The 16,802-nt window shown below is 40.8% G+C and overlaps 1 protein-coding gene across 3 annotated transcripts in view; it reads right to left on the bottom strand.

Moving 5' to 3' along the window:
* Window positions 1-15,837, bottom strand: part of TTL (transthyretin-like protein) — a 43,147-nt gene extending 27,310 nt beyond the window's left edge. For 2 of the 3 annotated variants that reach the window (XM_089395221.1, XM_089395223.1), the window contains exons 1-3: window positions 15,647-15,837; window positions 15,263-15,557; window positions 15,057-15,130 (exon numbers count right to left, since the gene is read on the bottom strand). In XM_089395221.1, coding sequence (XP_089251347.1) covers window positions 15,057-15,130; window positions 15,263-15,400 — 212 coding nt within the window. In that variant the 5' untranslated portion in view covers window positions 15,401-15,557; window positions 15,647-15,837. The remainder of the gene's footprint in view (window positions 1-15,056; window positions 15,131-15,262; window positions 15,558-15,646) is intronic. The other variant, XM_089395222.1, reaches the window with a different exon arrangement.
* Window positions 15,838-16,802: the final 965 nt, after the last annotated feature.

The raw sequence follows: 16,802 nt of genomic DNA, 5'->3' as shown, positions 1-16,802 counted from the left end.
CTCCTTAGTTTGTCATGTCATTCCTTTCTTCATGGAAAGTGGCCTTCTTGGTACATATCTGGAACCTTCTCCATCTGGCTACTTCTTTCTTTTTCATGCTTCTTTCAGGAATTTCCATCCAACACATGAATGCTAGTTGTCCTTGCACTTACAACTCTTGTTCTAGTAGCCCTGCATGAACTCATCCAGACATTATTCAAGAAATCAAGGCATAACAATAAATCAAATCATACCTTTTGAGATGGCTTTCTATCATGACATCATTTCTGTAGGTATCAACATCCTGCATACATGTTGACTCATTTCCCAAATATATATATATATATATATATATATATATATATATATATATATATATATTGTCAAGGGTCTCTATCTTTTCCAGACTTCCATCAGAGTCTTCGTATCTTTCCGGGAGATTTCCTAGTCAACTCTTCTTGGTCCTGGGATGTTGATTGTCTTTACCATGGTTGCATATCTTACGATCTCTTCCTTCCTCACACATTCCATTCCTAGTGGTTTTCTAATCAGAGTTATGTAATTGTAGTCAACCACCTCATATTTCGTATGAGGACATATTATGTTGATTTCATCTAGTGTGACTTTATGTTTTTCTGCATCCTTTTAGAGGAGGAGATCCTTTTCCTTCGATCATGCTTCTCAAGATAGAGGTATTGATCTGCAACCATACGACATGACATTATAAAACTTAAATACAAGTATACATACCTCATTTTACCTTTAGGTTGTCCAGGCTTCTTTCAACAACTTCCTTGATTGAAAGATCTTCAACCCCTTGAACTGCTCTTAGGTCATCATATCATTATTCATGAATTCCACAAGTTGGAGTTTCTATTGAAACACTTGCTTCATCCCTAGATCAGTGAATCTTCTAGTGAAGATTCCATCAGAGAATCTTGAGGATCTTAAAGATCCCTATCCAGCAGATGTTTTCCTTTTGTTGCATGATGAGCCTTATTTAAATGTTTGACTTCTGCAAAGTTGTTGCCTACAACTTGCCTTCTTTCATAGAAACCCTAAGATGTTGACTGAGGTATCTTACTTATCCTTGAACATTTAGTCACCCTCGTGATGATGTCACGAGATGATGTTACACCACATCCTATATTGTAGTCACATTCTATGTAGGATCTAGGAGCCCAAAAAGAGACTTATAGAGAGAGACTAACTTAAAGATTTATGCTCCCTCTTATTCAACTCCTTCCATCCTATCTAGTGACATGAATAATGTTCATGATTCCTCTACTAGCTTCCCTAATGCCTACCTTCATGAACTCAAAGGAGACCTTATTCAATGACTTCATTCATCTATGAGGACCATAACTATCGTCCTTATTTCATGCAAGGACCTTTTTATGAGGATTATGATTATCCTCTAGCATTTCCATTACCTTGCAAACCGAAGTCATTAAACCAAAAATTGATTAAACATGAGAGATACTTACTTGGCATGTGAAGAGGAGATCTTCACCTTGATGCTTCCTTTGCTTGAGCTGCCCATCATGAACCATATCCTTTTACCAAAAACTTCTTTAGAGACCTTCTAGCATTATGACATTTGTGATCTTGACATCACCGAAACTGCTTTATGATCTTGAGATCATCTTGACTCCTAATTCATCTTCAAGGTACTTTCGACTCCTACATTTGAACACATTGTTGTCACGCTAGAGATATTGCTAGTCCACAAGTGAACTTTAGTATTCCCAGGAGTGTATCAACAGACTTCTATATCAAGCATCATCTGTAGATAGACTCATATTCTGACCCGAGCGCCATGCCATTGAGATCATGTTCATAGACAAGATCCGAAATTGTGAAAAGTATATCGCTGTGACATTGTACTTATGAGCACTGTACATACAAAGTATGTAGAGATGCATTGTGATGTGAGCCCGAACTTACCACCGAATAACATAGACAGAGATAGTAACTGGATTGTGTATAGAGAGACTGTCTTATTACCGAGGACTGTCTTTTTCAACAATATGCGAGAATGTATACTCTGTCCCCACCCAAGCTTCATTATTGTTGCAACTTGATTGCACTTTCACCGAGGACTTCATTATATTACTGAGGTCTTCATGAGGTTTGTACCTAGATCCACTGAGATCATGATTGTTTCATCATACCATCATCATCATATTCATGCTTAAGTTAGGACTGCAGAGTATGTTACTATGCGAATTTCTCCATCTGAATTGTACTGAGACTGAGTATGCTAATGTGGGATCCCTGAGATCCTTGTCATCACTGTTATGCAGAGATTGCGTTTTCCTTTCTATACCGAGACTTCCATAATACAGAGTGTTTCCTTCTTGTACCGAGACCCTTATCATGATGCTTATGCCAAGACTGTAGCTAGTTCAGTGACATCCATCTGAAACTACAGTGATGATGACCATCCGAAGCCTGAATCTTTATGCGAAGAGATTGTACCACTGTTCCTTGCCCGAGATTTCTGAGATATATACGAGGGTGTCACTGTGATTACCACAGAGAGGTATGCTATCTGAATTCTGTTCTTCATACGAAGTTGCAGAGAAGTCCTCCTTCACCTTAACTGAGATTGATATTGACTTGTCTTGTTGTTGCTAGTTGAGGACTGATCTTTTAAGTGTCTCTTTTACGCCCTTCCATAGACTGCAACCATAGCTCTGATACCATCTTGAAGAATCTAGGGAACGGGGTTAATGCGATTCTTCTTTACATGATAAATATTACTGCTTAGCTTGTTAACATTAGTGTGTCTTCTTTTAATCATTAAATAGCTACCATAACAAAGAGACAAGAACACAATAAGTTGGCATTCTGCCAGGGCCAAAACCTCTCCCTCTTGGAGAGCAAAGCCCGCATAAAATTCTTCTTATAGAGATTCCAATTAACGAACACCAAGACCATCACCCTTGACTAACTGAGCCACTCCAAGACCAAGCCACCAACCCTCTTCTTCATACTGCTGAAATCATCATCTTCACTGCACTATGGAGACATACATTACTGCTGCAACATCACTGAGAATATTTCTGTACTTCCACTGAGAGACTCATAATAGCTATGAGCTTCATGGCTGCTGCATTACAACAGAGATCACATCGATCCTCTTCCTTATGAATACATCAAGACTGTGTGACTGTGATCATCGAGATAGTGACTGTGTCTATGATGTATGTAAGCCGAGACAAAGATCCTTCCTGCCGAGGGTGTATACTTCTGACTTCACTTATCATTTCACCGAAAATTCTTATCATTTCTTTCCACTGAGGAGTGCACTGCATCAGCAATGCACTGAGACTTGTAATGAGGAGGAGACTGAGACTTATTTGCGAGATTTCAGGTGAGTCCAAGATGATATTAATATTGTACTCATTCGAGAGAGTTCTCCTTCAAAGTATGCAAAGTTACAGACCTGCACCCATCCGAGCTTCTTCAGAGAGAAAATGTGATGTATTTTTTTGTCCTTTTGCGGAGACTTTAGCTGCCTATTTATAGGTGTTGCGTCTCCATATCAAGATGACATTTCCTAGTGAACCAGTCTGTCTTATTTTGTGAACCGACATGACTCCTCTTTAATTTGTTTGCTAGTCAACACGACTGTGCTTTTCATTGTTTTGCTTGCTTGTTTTCAAGATGATTGTGCTGGTCTTGGAGGGTTGTTCTTAGACATTCAGTTGACCCATATATATTACATAAATACTCAAGAAGAGATCTTTGACTCTTTGACTTTCCTAGACCTATGGAATGAGCAAGAAACTCATTCTTATTATTTACAAAAATAATATTCCTTTTTCTTGACAAGTACAAAGATCAAAATTACTTTGACAAATACCGAACCTAGTTACACTTTTCTTCAACACCATGCACTTCAAAGCCCTAAGGCTACTCAATATACACCTCTTCCTCAATCACACCATTGAAGAAGGCAGTCTTCACATTCATTTGATGCATCCTCCACTCTGTCTTTGAAGTAATGGAAATAACTGCCTTGATAGATGCATATCTAGTGATAGGTGCAAATGTTTCCTCGTAATCTACTCCCTCCTAGGAGAACCCTCTCGCCACAAACCTCGCTTTGTACGTCTTGACACTACCATCTGTTGCTTGTTTGATCTTATAGATCCATCGAGAAGTGACCACTGACTTCCCCTCAGGCCTTGGTACTATCTCCTACACATTGCTCCTCATGATGGAACTATACTCTTCCACCATATCATACCTATTGGTATGTTGCCTCCTCAAAGGTAGAAGACTCATACTCACTGATGCTGCTCATTAAGGCCAAATAACTAGAAAATTTGGCTAGTGGTCTACTCTCCCTAAAAGTGTTGCTTGGAGCCTTCACATGCTCCTCAACGTCTCTCAATGTTTGCTCAACCCATCTCGGCCTCCTCTTGACAAAGCTTGAAGGAACCTCTCGCTCCTCCTACTAATCATAAGTTTATGTCCCTGCTAGTGTTGTTGGCCCTTGCTCAACCTTTGGAACCTCTCGCTCTCGATCGTTTAACATTGTTGGATCTATCCCATGTGACCTCCTAAAGGTCCTACGCTCCTCAAATCTAACATCCTTGTTGACAACTATCTTCCTTTGTCTTGGAATGTAGAACTTGTAGGCCTTTGAAGTCTCATTGCAAGGAAATGTTGCCTTGTCATGTTTTCCAAGCACATATCCCTTACACACACCATCATGCTTTATATTGAACTCCAAAAAGCCAATGACCATCTCTTGTAACAGTGGTAGAGCCCTGTAGTGTAGATGTCCCATCCTTGTGTGCGAAATCTCCCTCTAGTTGTCACTGCTATGTACTAGGTCTTTCACTGGTTGTCCTCCCAACGTATACAGGTTATTCTCCATGTTGCCTATAATCAACCCCTTTTGGCCTGACAGCGACCTCACCTCCCATGAAACTAACCTCAAGTCCTCTGTCCTCCATGGCTGAAACTGATAGTAAATTTTTTTCCAACCTAGTTACATACATTACCTCCTTCACCTCCATAAGACTCCTTGAGTCTAATTGGAACTACTGCTGCCAATGCCCTCCACTGCATACATGGTGTTGTCACCAAGCTCCACATGTAGATCTTTGTGCTCCTTGGCCATACTGGTGAAGATATCACAAGATCCCATCATGTGACGAGATGCTCCACTATCCACAAACCACACCCCTCTTGTAATGGTGCCAAAAAGATAGGATACTAGAGAAAAAAATTTCTTGAATTTTTCTGCCAACTCATCCATATATGCAAATGCAGTTATTATTGTTTTCCTTTTGCCTTTCTTCTTGTTTTAACACTGTCCGACATAATGACCAAACTTATGACATGCAAAGCACTTAACTTTTTTCATTTCTTTCCTCCCTTGTGAAGGTGCTCCTCCACTCTGGTTCTGCTTGGCTTTACCCTTGTCCTTCTTTGTTTTCCCAACAAGAGCAAGGTTCTCCTCATCTCCACCTTTGCTTTGTCCACCAGTTATGGATTCACCCAAAATCTCCTTTTGGGGTGAAATCGTCCCACAATCTAGTCCAATTAGGAAGCTTATCTCTAGCTACGATACCTATCACAAATGTAGCCCATTGCTTGGTACACCCTTTTAGTGTTACTTTTACAAGCTTCATCTCATCCACCTATTCCCCAACAATGGAAAATTCATCACAAACTTACTGAATCCTTGTGAAGTATGAGGCCACAGCGTTAGATCTATTCATGTTAATGCTATCTAGCTTCTCCCTTAGCACTATCATTTTGTTCTAGCTGTCACTCTAATACAACTTTGCCAAGGCCATCCACATTTTATAGGTTGAATCCTTCTTTGTAATGTGAGGGATTATGTGATCCTTCACACCATCCAAAATGATGCCCTTGACTTTTATATCTTTATCTTAAGTTCATCTGTTTGGGTAACATCTTGAGGAACTTGAATCTCTTCGCTTGCAATTTTCCACAAACCATTTTCCATTACAACCACGGTGATCTGCGCTTTCCATGGACTAAAGTCTATAGCCCCCTCCAACTTGTCTTCGTACCTTAGACTTGATGATGCCATATTACTAGATTGTCTTTAGCCACAAAACCATCGCTACAAAAAATAATTTGTTGCTGCAAAACCCTTGTGATATATGATCCCCCCACAGAGTTTCTATAACTCTAATACCATGATAATTCTTTTATATCAAATCTGATTTATTTTACTTCAACAATTTTTTCAAAAACCTATAAAAATATTTATCTCAAATATTTTCTGAAATTGCTAATAAAACAAACACATTGGTATATTAACTCATAAATAAAATGCAACGGAAGTAAAATAGGGAAAGCAATCACACTACAACAACAAATTTGTGCCCAATAAAATCTTCTTTCATATTAAATTTCTCAAGAAAATTTGGGCCTAAACCCATAGAGATTACACAAAAAAAAAAACATTTTTGCAAACATGGAATTCGGCCACATTGGAAAAAAACAGCCCTTGGAAATTGTCACTACTAAAGAAACTCGACCGTTGGAAAATTTAGCCTCCCTCACTAGCAATTTGGCCCCTCTTTTTTCCCTTGTACGGCCATTGCGCACTTGAGAAATTCGACGTCTAGATATTTCATCCCTCCTCTTCAGCTAACTTGACCTCTCTCTCTCCTAGCTTTGACTTCCCTGAAATTTTCTCCTAAAAATTCCCTATTGCATTTCTTCTCGCTTCTCTTCAATCTAATCAACCTCTCGTTCTTGAGAAAATCACTTACCCAATAATAATGTGTCTTCACCTCTCCCTTAGACTTATTTTATAATTTAATTGAGGCAAAATCCCTAACCCTAATATCCTAAGAGATCAATGGCTAGGATTAAATCCCAAGTCTCACTTGAGATCAACAGTGGAGATTATATCTAAGTCAATTAAATAATTTTATTATTTATCCTTAAAACTTTGGCCTAATACTCCACATTACCCACCAAAATGGGTAGCCACATAGGAGAAAACCTTTCTCCAGCCAGCCAACAACCCCTAACATTCACTTCTTGATGATGATATGCCATATCCTTTGCCATTTGCATCAACCATGCACCTCTCACCATCTGACATTCCTCTTGAATGAAGGTGGGCTGCTATTCAACAAGTACTTTGATCATTTTGCAATTGGATGCTTATACTTGATGTTTTGCACATTTAGTATGGATAAAGGGGATATCTAGAAGATTGACCAATATTGACTGTAAATCTGTTCTCTCATCTTACTAGGGGGGTTAATCCTTAGCCTTAGTCCAGTGGGACCTCCCTTAAGGCCTCAAGGTTATAGGCAGGGCACTACTTGGAAAACTTTAATTGAAATAGCGTGTTCATTCTCCCTTACACCATACTTAACACTTTCCATGTAACATTATAGGCCCTTTTATATACATCTCCATTCTTCAGGTCTAACTTGTCATTGGTTCATTGGGATTTGGCACCCTCTTATCCACATCCTTGAGTAGCATTGGGAAACATTGCCCTAGCACTTGATGCAACTAAAAGAATGGAAAAACATAATATGGTCACAATGAAAGAAAAAGAAAGTCAAAATGCAAAAGACGGTTAGGACATAAGTTAGCACGTGAACAAAAGCCTAGCATGAGCTCTACCCTTTTCAATAGCCATCACCTGGTTCCTGAGCACTTGATGCTCCATTTCATCAAATGGAACCCTTGCATGTCCCAACCCTGATGAGCAATAAACCACCTCATCTTAAGGGGTAAAATTAAATGCTATAAAGAGCAAGCCCTAACCCTTGAGTTGTGCACCCAAAATAAAAGTATTATTATGAAGTAAAAGGCACACTAGAGGGGTGGAAAACGTAGGCTAAGTAGTGTATCTCATGCCTCCATGATTTCTCTCTCCATTACATCTATACATTAAGGATGTGGACTCCTATTAGTTGGTCCCCTAACCATGGCACTTGGCCATGAAGTCTTTCCCCTCCATAGCCACCCATTTACACCAACACCTATTGATTAAAGGGTTGACCTTGGAAATGCCACCTTCCCTTGGCGGTTGGAAGCACTTAATAGGGTTGAATATTAGCCACCCCTACCAAGGTAGTGAACACCTTTATGGGACTTGGTCTAGTTAGATACTGGAAGGTGATCCCAGTTTGAAGTATTAACATGCCTATAGCATACAAGTTTGGTCCAATTAGATGCTTATATGATCTTAGTCTCTAATGAATGGTTGCTTTCATTTGAGTTTAAGTTGGTCTTGCCAGGTGGCCCATAGCAGCATAGGCCTTAAAGGCACCCACTGCACAGGTGCCCAAACCCTACAAAGAGGTTGAAGACTTAGCAAATGCAACATTGTCCACTTACATCAGAATGTTGGGCAGTGTGATGACTTGAGCAACTAATACATATCCCAGAGTACCCCTAGAACGAGGACATTGATCTTCTTTTGCCTAAACATAGAGGATTCTTGATGATTGCACCACTGTAGCCAACATGCCCCTCGGTTGGCCTTGACACTACCTGATGGGCGAGCCATGATTCAAAGCTCGAATGAGGATGGTCTTCCATGAGATGACTAAGGAGGGCTTGTTGCACCTAATGGAGCCCTAATGTTGGGGAAAGGAGGCACCACATTGACCATTGGAGATCCATGGAGATGACATGGGGTTACCTGAGACCTCAACTTGATTTGGAACCCTTAGAGTTGCTTTGAGGTTGGATTTCAGGAACACTCCTCAACTGATGGATGATCATGATGCTTGGAGACACCTTCGGCCTTCTCTTCACCATCACCTGGCGTTTGGAGCCCAAAAAAGGCACAACGTCATCATATTAGAGGCTTAGGGCTCACACGTGTGGGTCTATTTTTGGCAATATTTCATGTTAAGCTAGTGGGTTGGCTTGTAATCCAAGGATTATTTTATGTTTACTCATTATCAAACTTGTTTAGCAACTTCATTAGTTACAATTTGGTGAGGTAGACCTCATATAAAGAAAAGATCACATCACATTGTTCATTCATCATCACTTGTGGACTATTTCAACCTAGTTCTTGTACTTCGCTACTCTTGTGGAGATGCGATCTTTGTGGATATTTTTTTATTGGAGACTAATCCTTATTGTGGAGTCATCATTTTGGGATAAAGAAGGATTGTTCATTGATATCTTGTGAGTAATTTTATTGTTGAATATATTTTATGGTTATTGTATGCAGTATCTTGCTAGGGTTTCTATATTCCATATCTAAATGCATAACTTGATATGAAATTTTTGGTGAATTGTTGCATGCTTTAATTAAGAATCTTGAACATCCCTTGAGAAGCTCCTAGAGAGCTTTTCTCTTGCTTTTATCCCTGTATTGAATGATAGATAGGGTTTTAAAAGTGGAAACTTAGGGTTTTCCCCCTTACTCCTTTCAAGGGTTTGATATTTCCGTAGTAATTTTCCCTTAAACTCCACCATTCAAGTAGTTAGTAGGCACTTGCATCCACAAAGGTGATCAAATTTATAAAATATTTTACTCTTCCCTCTCCTCTCACCTAATTCAACCCTTCAAGGTAAGTTGACAGGGCTAGGACATAGGGTTGAATTCAACTAGGGTTGAAGCGTTGGCTTGCCTTTAGGTTGTTCTTGTTGGTTGGACCTTATCACATCTCAATCTTGCATTTTGCATAGTTGGAATAGCCTCCTTAGGGCTGACAGCTCAAACCGTAGGCAATTCTAGCCTAGGAAACCCTAAACTAGCATTAAGGCTTCATCTTAGGGCTTGTTGAAGATTACGGCTCCATTTTGTTGATCATATCTTTCTTGCAAGGTCTTTTTTGGGTCTCATATGCCTAAGCATGCTATTTGTGTAGCATATCATCTAAACCCTAGGCTATAAGCCCATCTTGTAGGTTCTTTTGAAGGTACACTATTCCTTATCTCACTGGATTGAGTTGTGTTCTTAGCCTACGTGCCCTATCTGAGCCTATTGAAACAGTGACCTTTGAACTATTGACTTAGAATATTTGTTAGGTGACTTCAGTAAGGAAGCCTCCCTTATGGTGAAATTCCACTAAAGAGAAGGAGGTGGAATGTTGAGGTTATAGTGGCCTCCACCCCATTGTTGTATCTAAGTCTAGCCCTTGTCTTGTGAGGCCTCTCATAAGCCCTGCTAGATTTTGAGGCAACAATCCACAATAATTAATTAAATTAATTATTATACTTCTCCTAAGTTAACCTTAGGAAAGAAATCATAAAATCACTTCACCAAGCAAGCACCTAAAGAGGGAACCAAATAGCTTCTACATATGAAGACCTTCTAAGGCTACAAAAATCAATAGGATTTGCGCATGCTACAATCTTTTCCAAGGTGTCAGTATGTGTGGCAATGCCCACACTTGTATGGGATGCCTTCATAGTCTACTACCTGGTGGTGGTTGAGTAGGCCAACTTTGCTAGTGATTGCATCTAGAAGAGTCGCAAAGAGGTTTAGACCAACCAAAATTAGAGCCATATGATATATGTTGTTTGCTTGAAAGAAAGGTCGACCACATTAAAAAAACCCAAAATATTACCTATCTCCTTGAAAACATCCTTCAACTAGAAGATCAGAGGAATTCCAAGTAAATGAACCCAAATTGGGATGACATTCGAATTTTCAGTTCGCGCATTGAAATCTAGAGACCATTTTTTTATGAAAAGGGCTTCGAAAACCCAATGCCATCACGACTGCAAGAGTTTTTGCGCATCCTCCCTGGAGTTTGTAATCCACCCCATCCATCCCTTTGCCTCAATTAGGAAACAAGGGGAATAACCTAGTAATTTTGCAAAATTCTCTGCCATCTAGGAGCATAAAGCCGCCATTGACATTCTTTTGCTCACAAACCTTCTAATGATGGTTGTTTCCTCCATCATGGAGATTTCGTTAAGACGCATGTCCTTCCCAAGCACTAAATTAGGCTTCTCCACCTTGCACTTGATACATTTTTTATTTGGTTTAGAAAACTCTTTTCCAGGTGGATCACGGGAAGGCACTAAGGTGAAACAAAGGTGTAACCGATTTGCATATTGGGAGTTAGTAAACGACTAAGGAAACTAGTTAGAGAGGGAGGCGGGGGGAGGCCTGCAAAAAGCCTGTGTAAAGGCCAGAGGTGGGAGTAAAGGATTGAAGGAGTGCATAACGTCCAGTTATGATCGAGGTGAATGCAAATAGTCTGAGACCACAAGATCCAAACCACTAGGGGTCAATTGAGGGGGGATGTCTAGGAAGGTGGGCCAACCCTCGAAAGGTGTACATATCACCGAGAAACTTATTGCATTAATTGTCTTTTGCAAGTGGTCTAGGTGTGACGATGGGCATGTCGCCACTAGAGGGGAGTCCGTATGCAGAGGAGTTGGCATCCGTGAAGGATCTATCAGTTGTTGTACTTGCAGAGAGGTGCCTCGTAGGGAGGACCAAATCTGGACTCCATCCTGAGGGTCCTCCGAATAATCAACGAGATCCTTAATCATATTGGAGAAAGGAACGAATCACACAACAACAAAGTCATGAGGAGGGAGGGTCGCTTCGAGTAATAGGGAGATCTTGTGAAGTGTGAGAACATTCTACGGCCTAAGGCTGCAGAACCTACAAAACCCTCATCCTAGCACTTGTTAAAATTATGCAACTGCAGTCAAATTCCACTTTGGACAGCTCGTATGATGAAGATAATAATTGGAATAGATTCATTTTTTCGAGAGGACCAAAATCGACCTAAAGATCACCTCATTTGGACAAGTAGAAGTTGGTTTTTGAATTTATGTTCCCACTCATGTATATTGGATCAGGTCGGCCCTATGCATATGTACATTTGGGCAGGTCGACCTCAACATCAAGTGGACCCTCATGGAAGCCTATAAATGGAAGAGACCTCAAGCTCATTTGGACGCATTGACCAAGCTATCTTCTCTTCTCTTTTGTAGTCTTGGTTTGCACAGGTTTGACGGAGAAAGTTTGCACAAGGGTCCGAAACTACAAGGTTGAAGCTCGCACGGATCTAGGGTTTCTGTTTCTCGGACACACACATGTAACTGAGTATTTTCGACCCCAAATGCACACACAGAGTTGTCAAGGGTGCGTCTAGGAAGTCTCAGACGCTTGCACATAACCCTGAAGGGAGCGTTTGGGGTTTCTGAAGCAGATCGGGCAGTTTTGTCCCCAGACGCACGCACAAAATGGTCTAGGGTGTGTCTAGGAAGTCTTAGATGCTCGCACAGAAGCTTGAAGGGAATGTCTAGACTCTAGGGTTTCTGGAGTAGATCGGGCAATTTGGTCCCCAGATGCACGCATACAGTTCACCAGGGAGCGACCAAGACTGCTATAGTCGCTCGCACAGTTCCTTCGTGCGTCCGTGACTAAAAGATGAAATTTCAGTATTCCGAAGACTCCACTCAGTGACAACAGTTGACTATAGACAGTGACAGTACATTATAGTCCTCAAAATCAGGGTTTTGACTCTTGAGTATCAGCATGATTAGGTTCATTTCATGGATGTCATAGTTGTTTTACTGTTTAGTTGCATAGACGAAGATTTGGATCATTGTACTCTCTTTTGTTGAATCATTTGATGACGATCTAAGAAGAAGAATTTGCCAGGGTTTTCCCCATAGTGGTTTTTGCCCTGGTCTCAGACCAATCCTGGTGTCTCTACGTGTGCATGACTTTCTTCTATTGTTCCTTTATGTTCCGCTACATTGATGATAATGATGTTGTTCTTCCTACATAGTTGCATATGCTAATGAATAATGATGTAAATCTGAAAATGTAATGATGATATGGGGTGAACTTAATGTGTTAATGAAGAACTCCCGGATGCGGGTGATTGACAGGCCAAAGGGTACGTTGGAGGCGCATCGAATGGGCCGGTGTCAGCCCAAGTGCGCCACGGGTTACAGTTATGGGTTGGCGAGCTGGTCTCGCACAATTCTATTAATGGCTGCATTAACTTCGTCCTTCAGTCTCCTGGTTATTTGCGCAATGGCTCTCAATATGTTTGTCACTCCCACGGCTCCGTCACAGGCCATCGACTCCACAAAGGTCGCTGCTCTGAGCGTTTCCCTGAGCCACTCTGTTAGTTCATTTCTGCTCGTCATTCCCTTGCTCGGCTCAAGAGCTTTCTCAATCCTCGTCTTTCGCTTGGCTCTGGTTCCAGGGACTCAAGGACTTGTCTGGGCTCCGTTCCCGCTTCCCTCTGAGCACTCGTTTCTTTGTCATCCCTCCCTGTGCATTCGCTCCTCTGTCAAGCCTCTGCATAACATAATGCCGCGTGAAAGGCCCAGAATGGGGAGTAGGCGAGGAGGTTCCCGCGGTCGCACCACCCATCAGCGGTCCACCCCCACCTCGGACCCATCCCCGGGTGCATTGGAATTTGGTCGCTTCAATCATCCAGCCACCAGAAGTGGCAGAGGCAGGGGCAGAGGCCGAGTTAGACTTGATGACTGTGAGCATAACGCTCATCCCACTGCCCGTTTTCGCATCCCGTGTTCTTTGGCTAACTCCTCCTTCATAGTCTCGGTTACGATTGAAAAGTGTGAGAATGCCCGGGGTTCAGGAGCGGCTCATCCTAGGGTTCCTGCAGATCAGAGGACGGCAAATCCGAATGATAACCAGCGCCAGGTCATAGGAGGCCTTTCTGTGGTGAATTCTGAAGCCAACGCAGGTCCGAGCGCGCCAGCAAGAGGAGAGCCTTCAGGTTCAGAGGTCCATCAGTCCGACTCTGATGACTCAACTCAATTTGGGTGTAGGGTCGTTGAGGAACCGTATACCTCAGAGGACGAATGAACCAGCCCGTGCCTCCGTTTTGTGCAGCTACTGAAGTAGGAATTCGCCTCCCTTTTGAGTCTCGATGTCAATGTATGTTTCAGGTCTCTGTCAGTTAATGGTTTGTTTATGTTAAGCGATGGATAGCTGTGTGTCAATTTTGAGTTTTATGGGAGTTAAAAGCACTGTTGTAGGTCTGCTGCGGATAGAGGTCAAGCATCTTTTTGTAAAATGCCAACTTCATGGCAAGAATTTTCAAGGCAGCTGCCTTGCTATAACACTTTTTGTATAAATAATAGGAGTAGACTGATTGAGAAAAAAAAAATGTGTTAATGAAGAAATGCAATTATCTAAGCAAAGAACAATATAGCCCTAAGAAAAATTAACAGCATTGAGCTCCATCCCGCATTTGCCAGCCAATTTTGTTGTTGAAGGATTCTACCTCTTCAGGAATATAATTTTTTTAGATCTAGGAGAATCAATAACTCATTGAGATTGCTTGGACAATACCTAAGTTCAAATCTGGCAGCCACCGCTATAAACCCTATGCTAGTGCTAGATGCCCATAGGGCAGTGCCTAACAGAGAACTTATGAATCAGCAAGAGTTGAGACTCCACATGGGTGGGGAGCCTACCTCCTTGATAAGACCTCTTTTTTGTGTAACCATTATCCAGAATATGGACACGAGATTGTGATTTACTGGCATAGTGGAGAATTTGCCAAAAGCAGGTCTCAAGTTCCATTCTCGCTAGCAACGTCGACACTCCTTGGGATTCTCATGCCTGTACGCCCACTATTAGCTATGTACTCATATAGCGGATACTGTTGTAAGTGCTCCTAGTAGTACCAAACAATATATAAATATTGACTTCACAAAAATATCCAAAGAAACATTATCCTAAAGATATTATGCTGGCCATCGGATTTGGCAAAACTCATCTATGCCACACATGCCCTGTTTTTCAGGCACAGTAATGAAGCACCAAAAACAAAGACACAACCTTACCAAGGACCGGATGCCCCCTCCTATTCCGAAGCTTAAATCGAAGCCCATAGAGCATGGGTATTACAAGGCAAAACACAAAATATCCATTGGCCCTGCCCTTGCAATCAGTCTCTGTAAACCCCAGATGCATAATCACTGAATTCACGCCATTTTTACAAATTCTAACATCAGCATAGCTTCAGAGCAGACAGACCTTACACAAATGCTCATCCAAATTGAAAGGAAGAAGTCGCCTAATTAAGAAATTACATAATAACAGTAGAGATCAAGCAATAGCCCTGTACCTGCCCTTGAGAGATTTTCCATCACCGATCTGAGGGTGTGCTGCAAAGGCATCCAGCCAACCAGCTATGTCCACCTACAATTGCATTGCAGAAACCAATAATTCGAAACTCTATTGGATGTTATTCTTCACATACTGAGATATAATCCAACCCCAGGAAGTTCTGTATAACAAGCCGGTAAATACTGGAGTGTCCTTGACTCTTACCTCGTTCAACCAGATGTCCCTGGACAACTCCACTGCCTGTGAAAGGCTGGAAAATGGAGCCCTCTTCGCCATTTCTGCAGCAAATTTCGTGCTTCCACATATTGCTAAGAAATCCTCTTCTGTAAGAGTCAGATCCATGGTCGTCTAATCTAATCAAACCTTTGGCACCAAATAATATCAGGAGTTGGGGGGAGTATCTATCCCTTAGGTTCAATTCCGTCAGTCAGTCAGTTTGGCTTCAGTGAGTGCAACATTCCATGAAATGCTGTCCACTGTAGAACCTGGTTAGAACGCACTTGCGAAGAAAAAAATAATGTTAGTGTCTTAAAATAAATAAAAGTCCTATCAATACCAATAAAAATATAGGGGAATATGGCCTTCTACCTGTGGGCAAACCAATCTCAAAATATCCGTGTCCTACACTTGGGCAAGCCATTTTTAATTAGTCACAACATCAGAATTGGCCTACGAAACCAGCCGATTAATGGTTGGAAATGGGAATGGTGAAAAGCAGGCGGCATGGCTTGATGTTCTCAAAAGGAACGATGACCGATGGTTAGAAAAGAGAATATTGAAAAGAAGGGTGTCATACCTTGATGTTCTTGAAAGAATGATGCCACCAAAAGAGAATATTGAAAAGAAGGGTGACATACCTTGATGTTCTTGTAAGTATGATGCCACCATCCATGCTGAAAGTGATGGCTTATGGATTACTCAGTGTAAGAGTCTAAGGCCAACTTTGAGTGCCTATGTCAAATTAGAGATTTTAAAGTGGCAATGACTTGGTAAAGATATCACAAGTAATTCAGTGTTATTGATGTGGTAAAGTTCTTATAATTAATTCAATGTTATTGATATGGTAAAGACATCTTAATTAATTTAGAGACTTCAAACTGGCGATGATCCGAAGGTAACGTATGTTGTATTCTTTATATTTAGCGTGAAAATCATATTAAAGTGAAGTGATAAGGATGGGGCTGTTGTGATGTAATATGTTGTATTCATTATATTTAGTGTGAGAATTATATATTTTTGTGAGCATGTGTTTATTTGATTTGAGAATTTTTCATTATTTCAAATATATTTCGTAATTTTATAAGTTTGAATTTTAATTTATATTTATAATTTCTTTTTGAGGATAGTTAATTTTTTAGTATCTAAAAATTATTTGTCTTTGTAATAGCGATATTTTATATTACTTGTGTTCGGTTTTACAATACAATTATTCCTACAGTCTTGCATACTCCAAACAAGGATGATGGAAAAGTTACTCTTATTCAGTATGATTCATCCTGTAATCCATTTGCCCCAGTGTCTGTTTCAAGAAAACGTCTGTGTCCTCCAGATGATTGGGTTACTAACTGGAAAAAACCTGCAAAAATGACAGTACATGCTGCTCAATCCGTAATAACCGAGATGGATGACAAAGTAGTCACAAGATTTCCCAGATCAAATCCTTCTTACACTGTTGTCACTTCTATTCCTACTGTAAATACAAATCCTTCAAATATCATTTCTTCTGTACAAAGTCCTCAGCAGA

Source organism: Pinus tabuliformis, chromosome 1_2 (genome assembly GCF_031772625.1).
Source record: "Pinus tabuliformis cultivar Carrire ecotype Pingquan chromosome 1_2, CPIR1, whole genome shotgun sequence".
Taxonomy (NCBI): domain Eukaryota; kingdom Viridiplantae; phylum Streptophyta; class Pinopsida; order Pinales; family Pinaceae; genus Pinus; species Pinus tabuliformis.
Note: the sequence above shows the minus strand (reverse complement) of the source record. Positions and strands in the feature narration are given on the sequence as shown.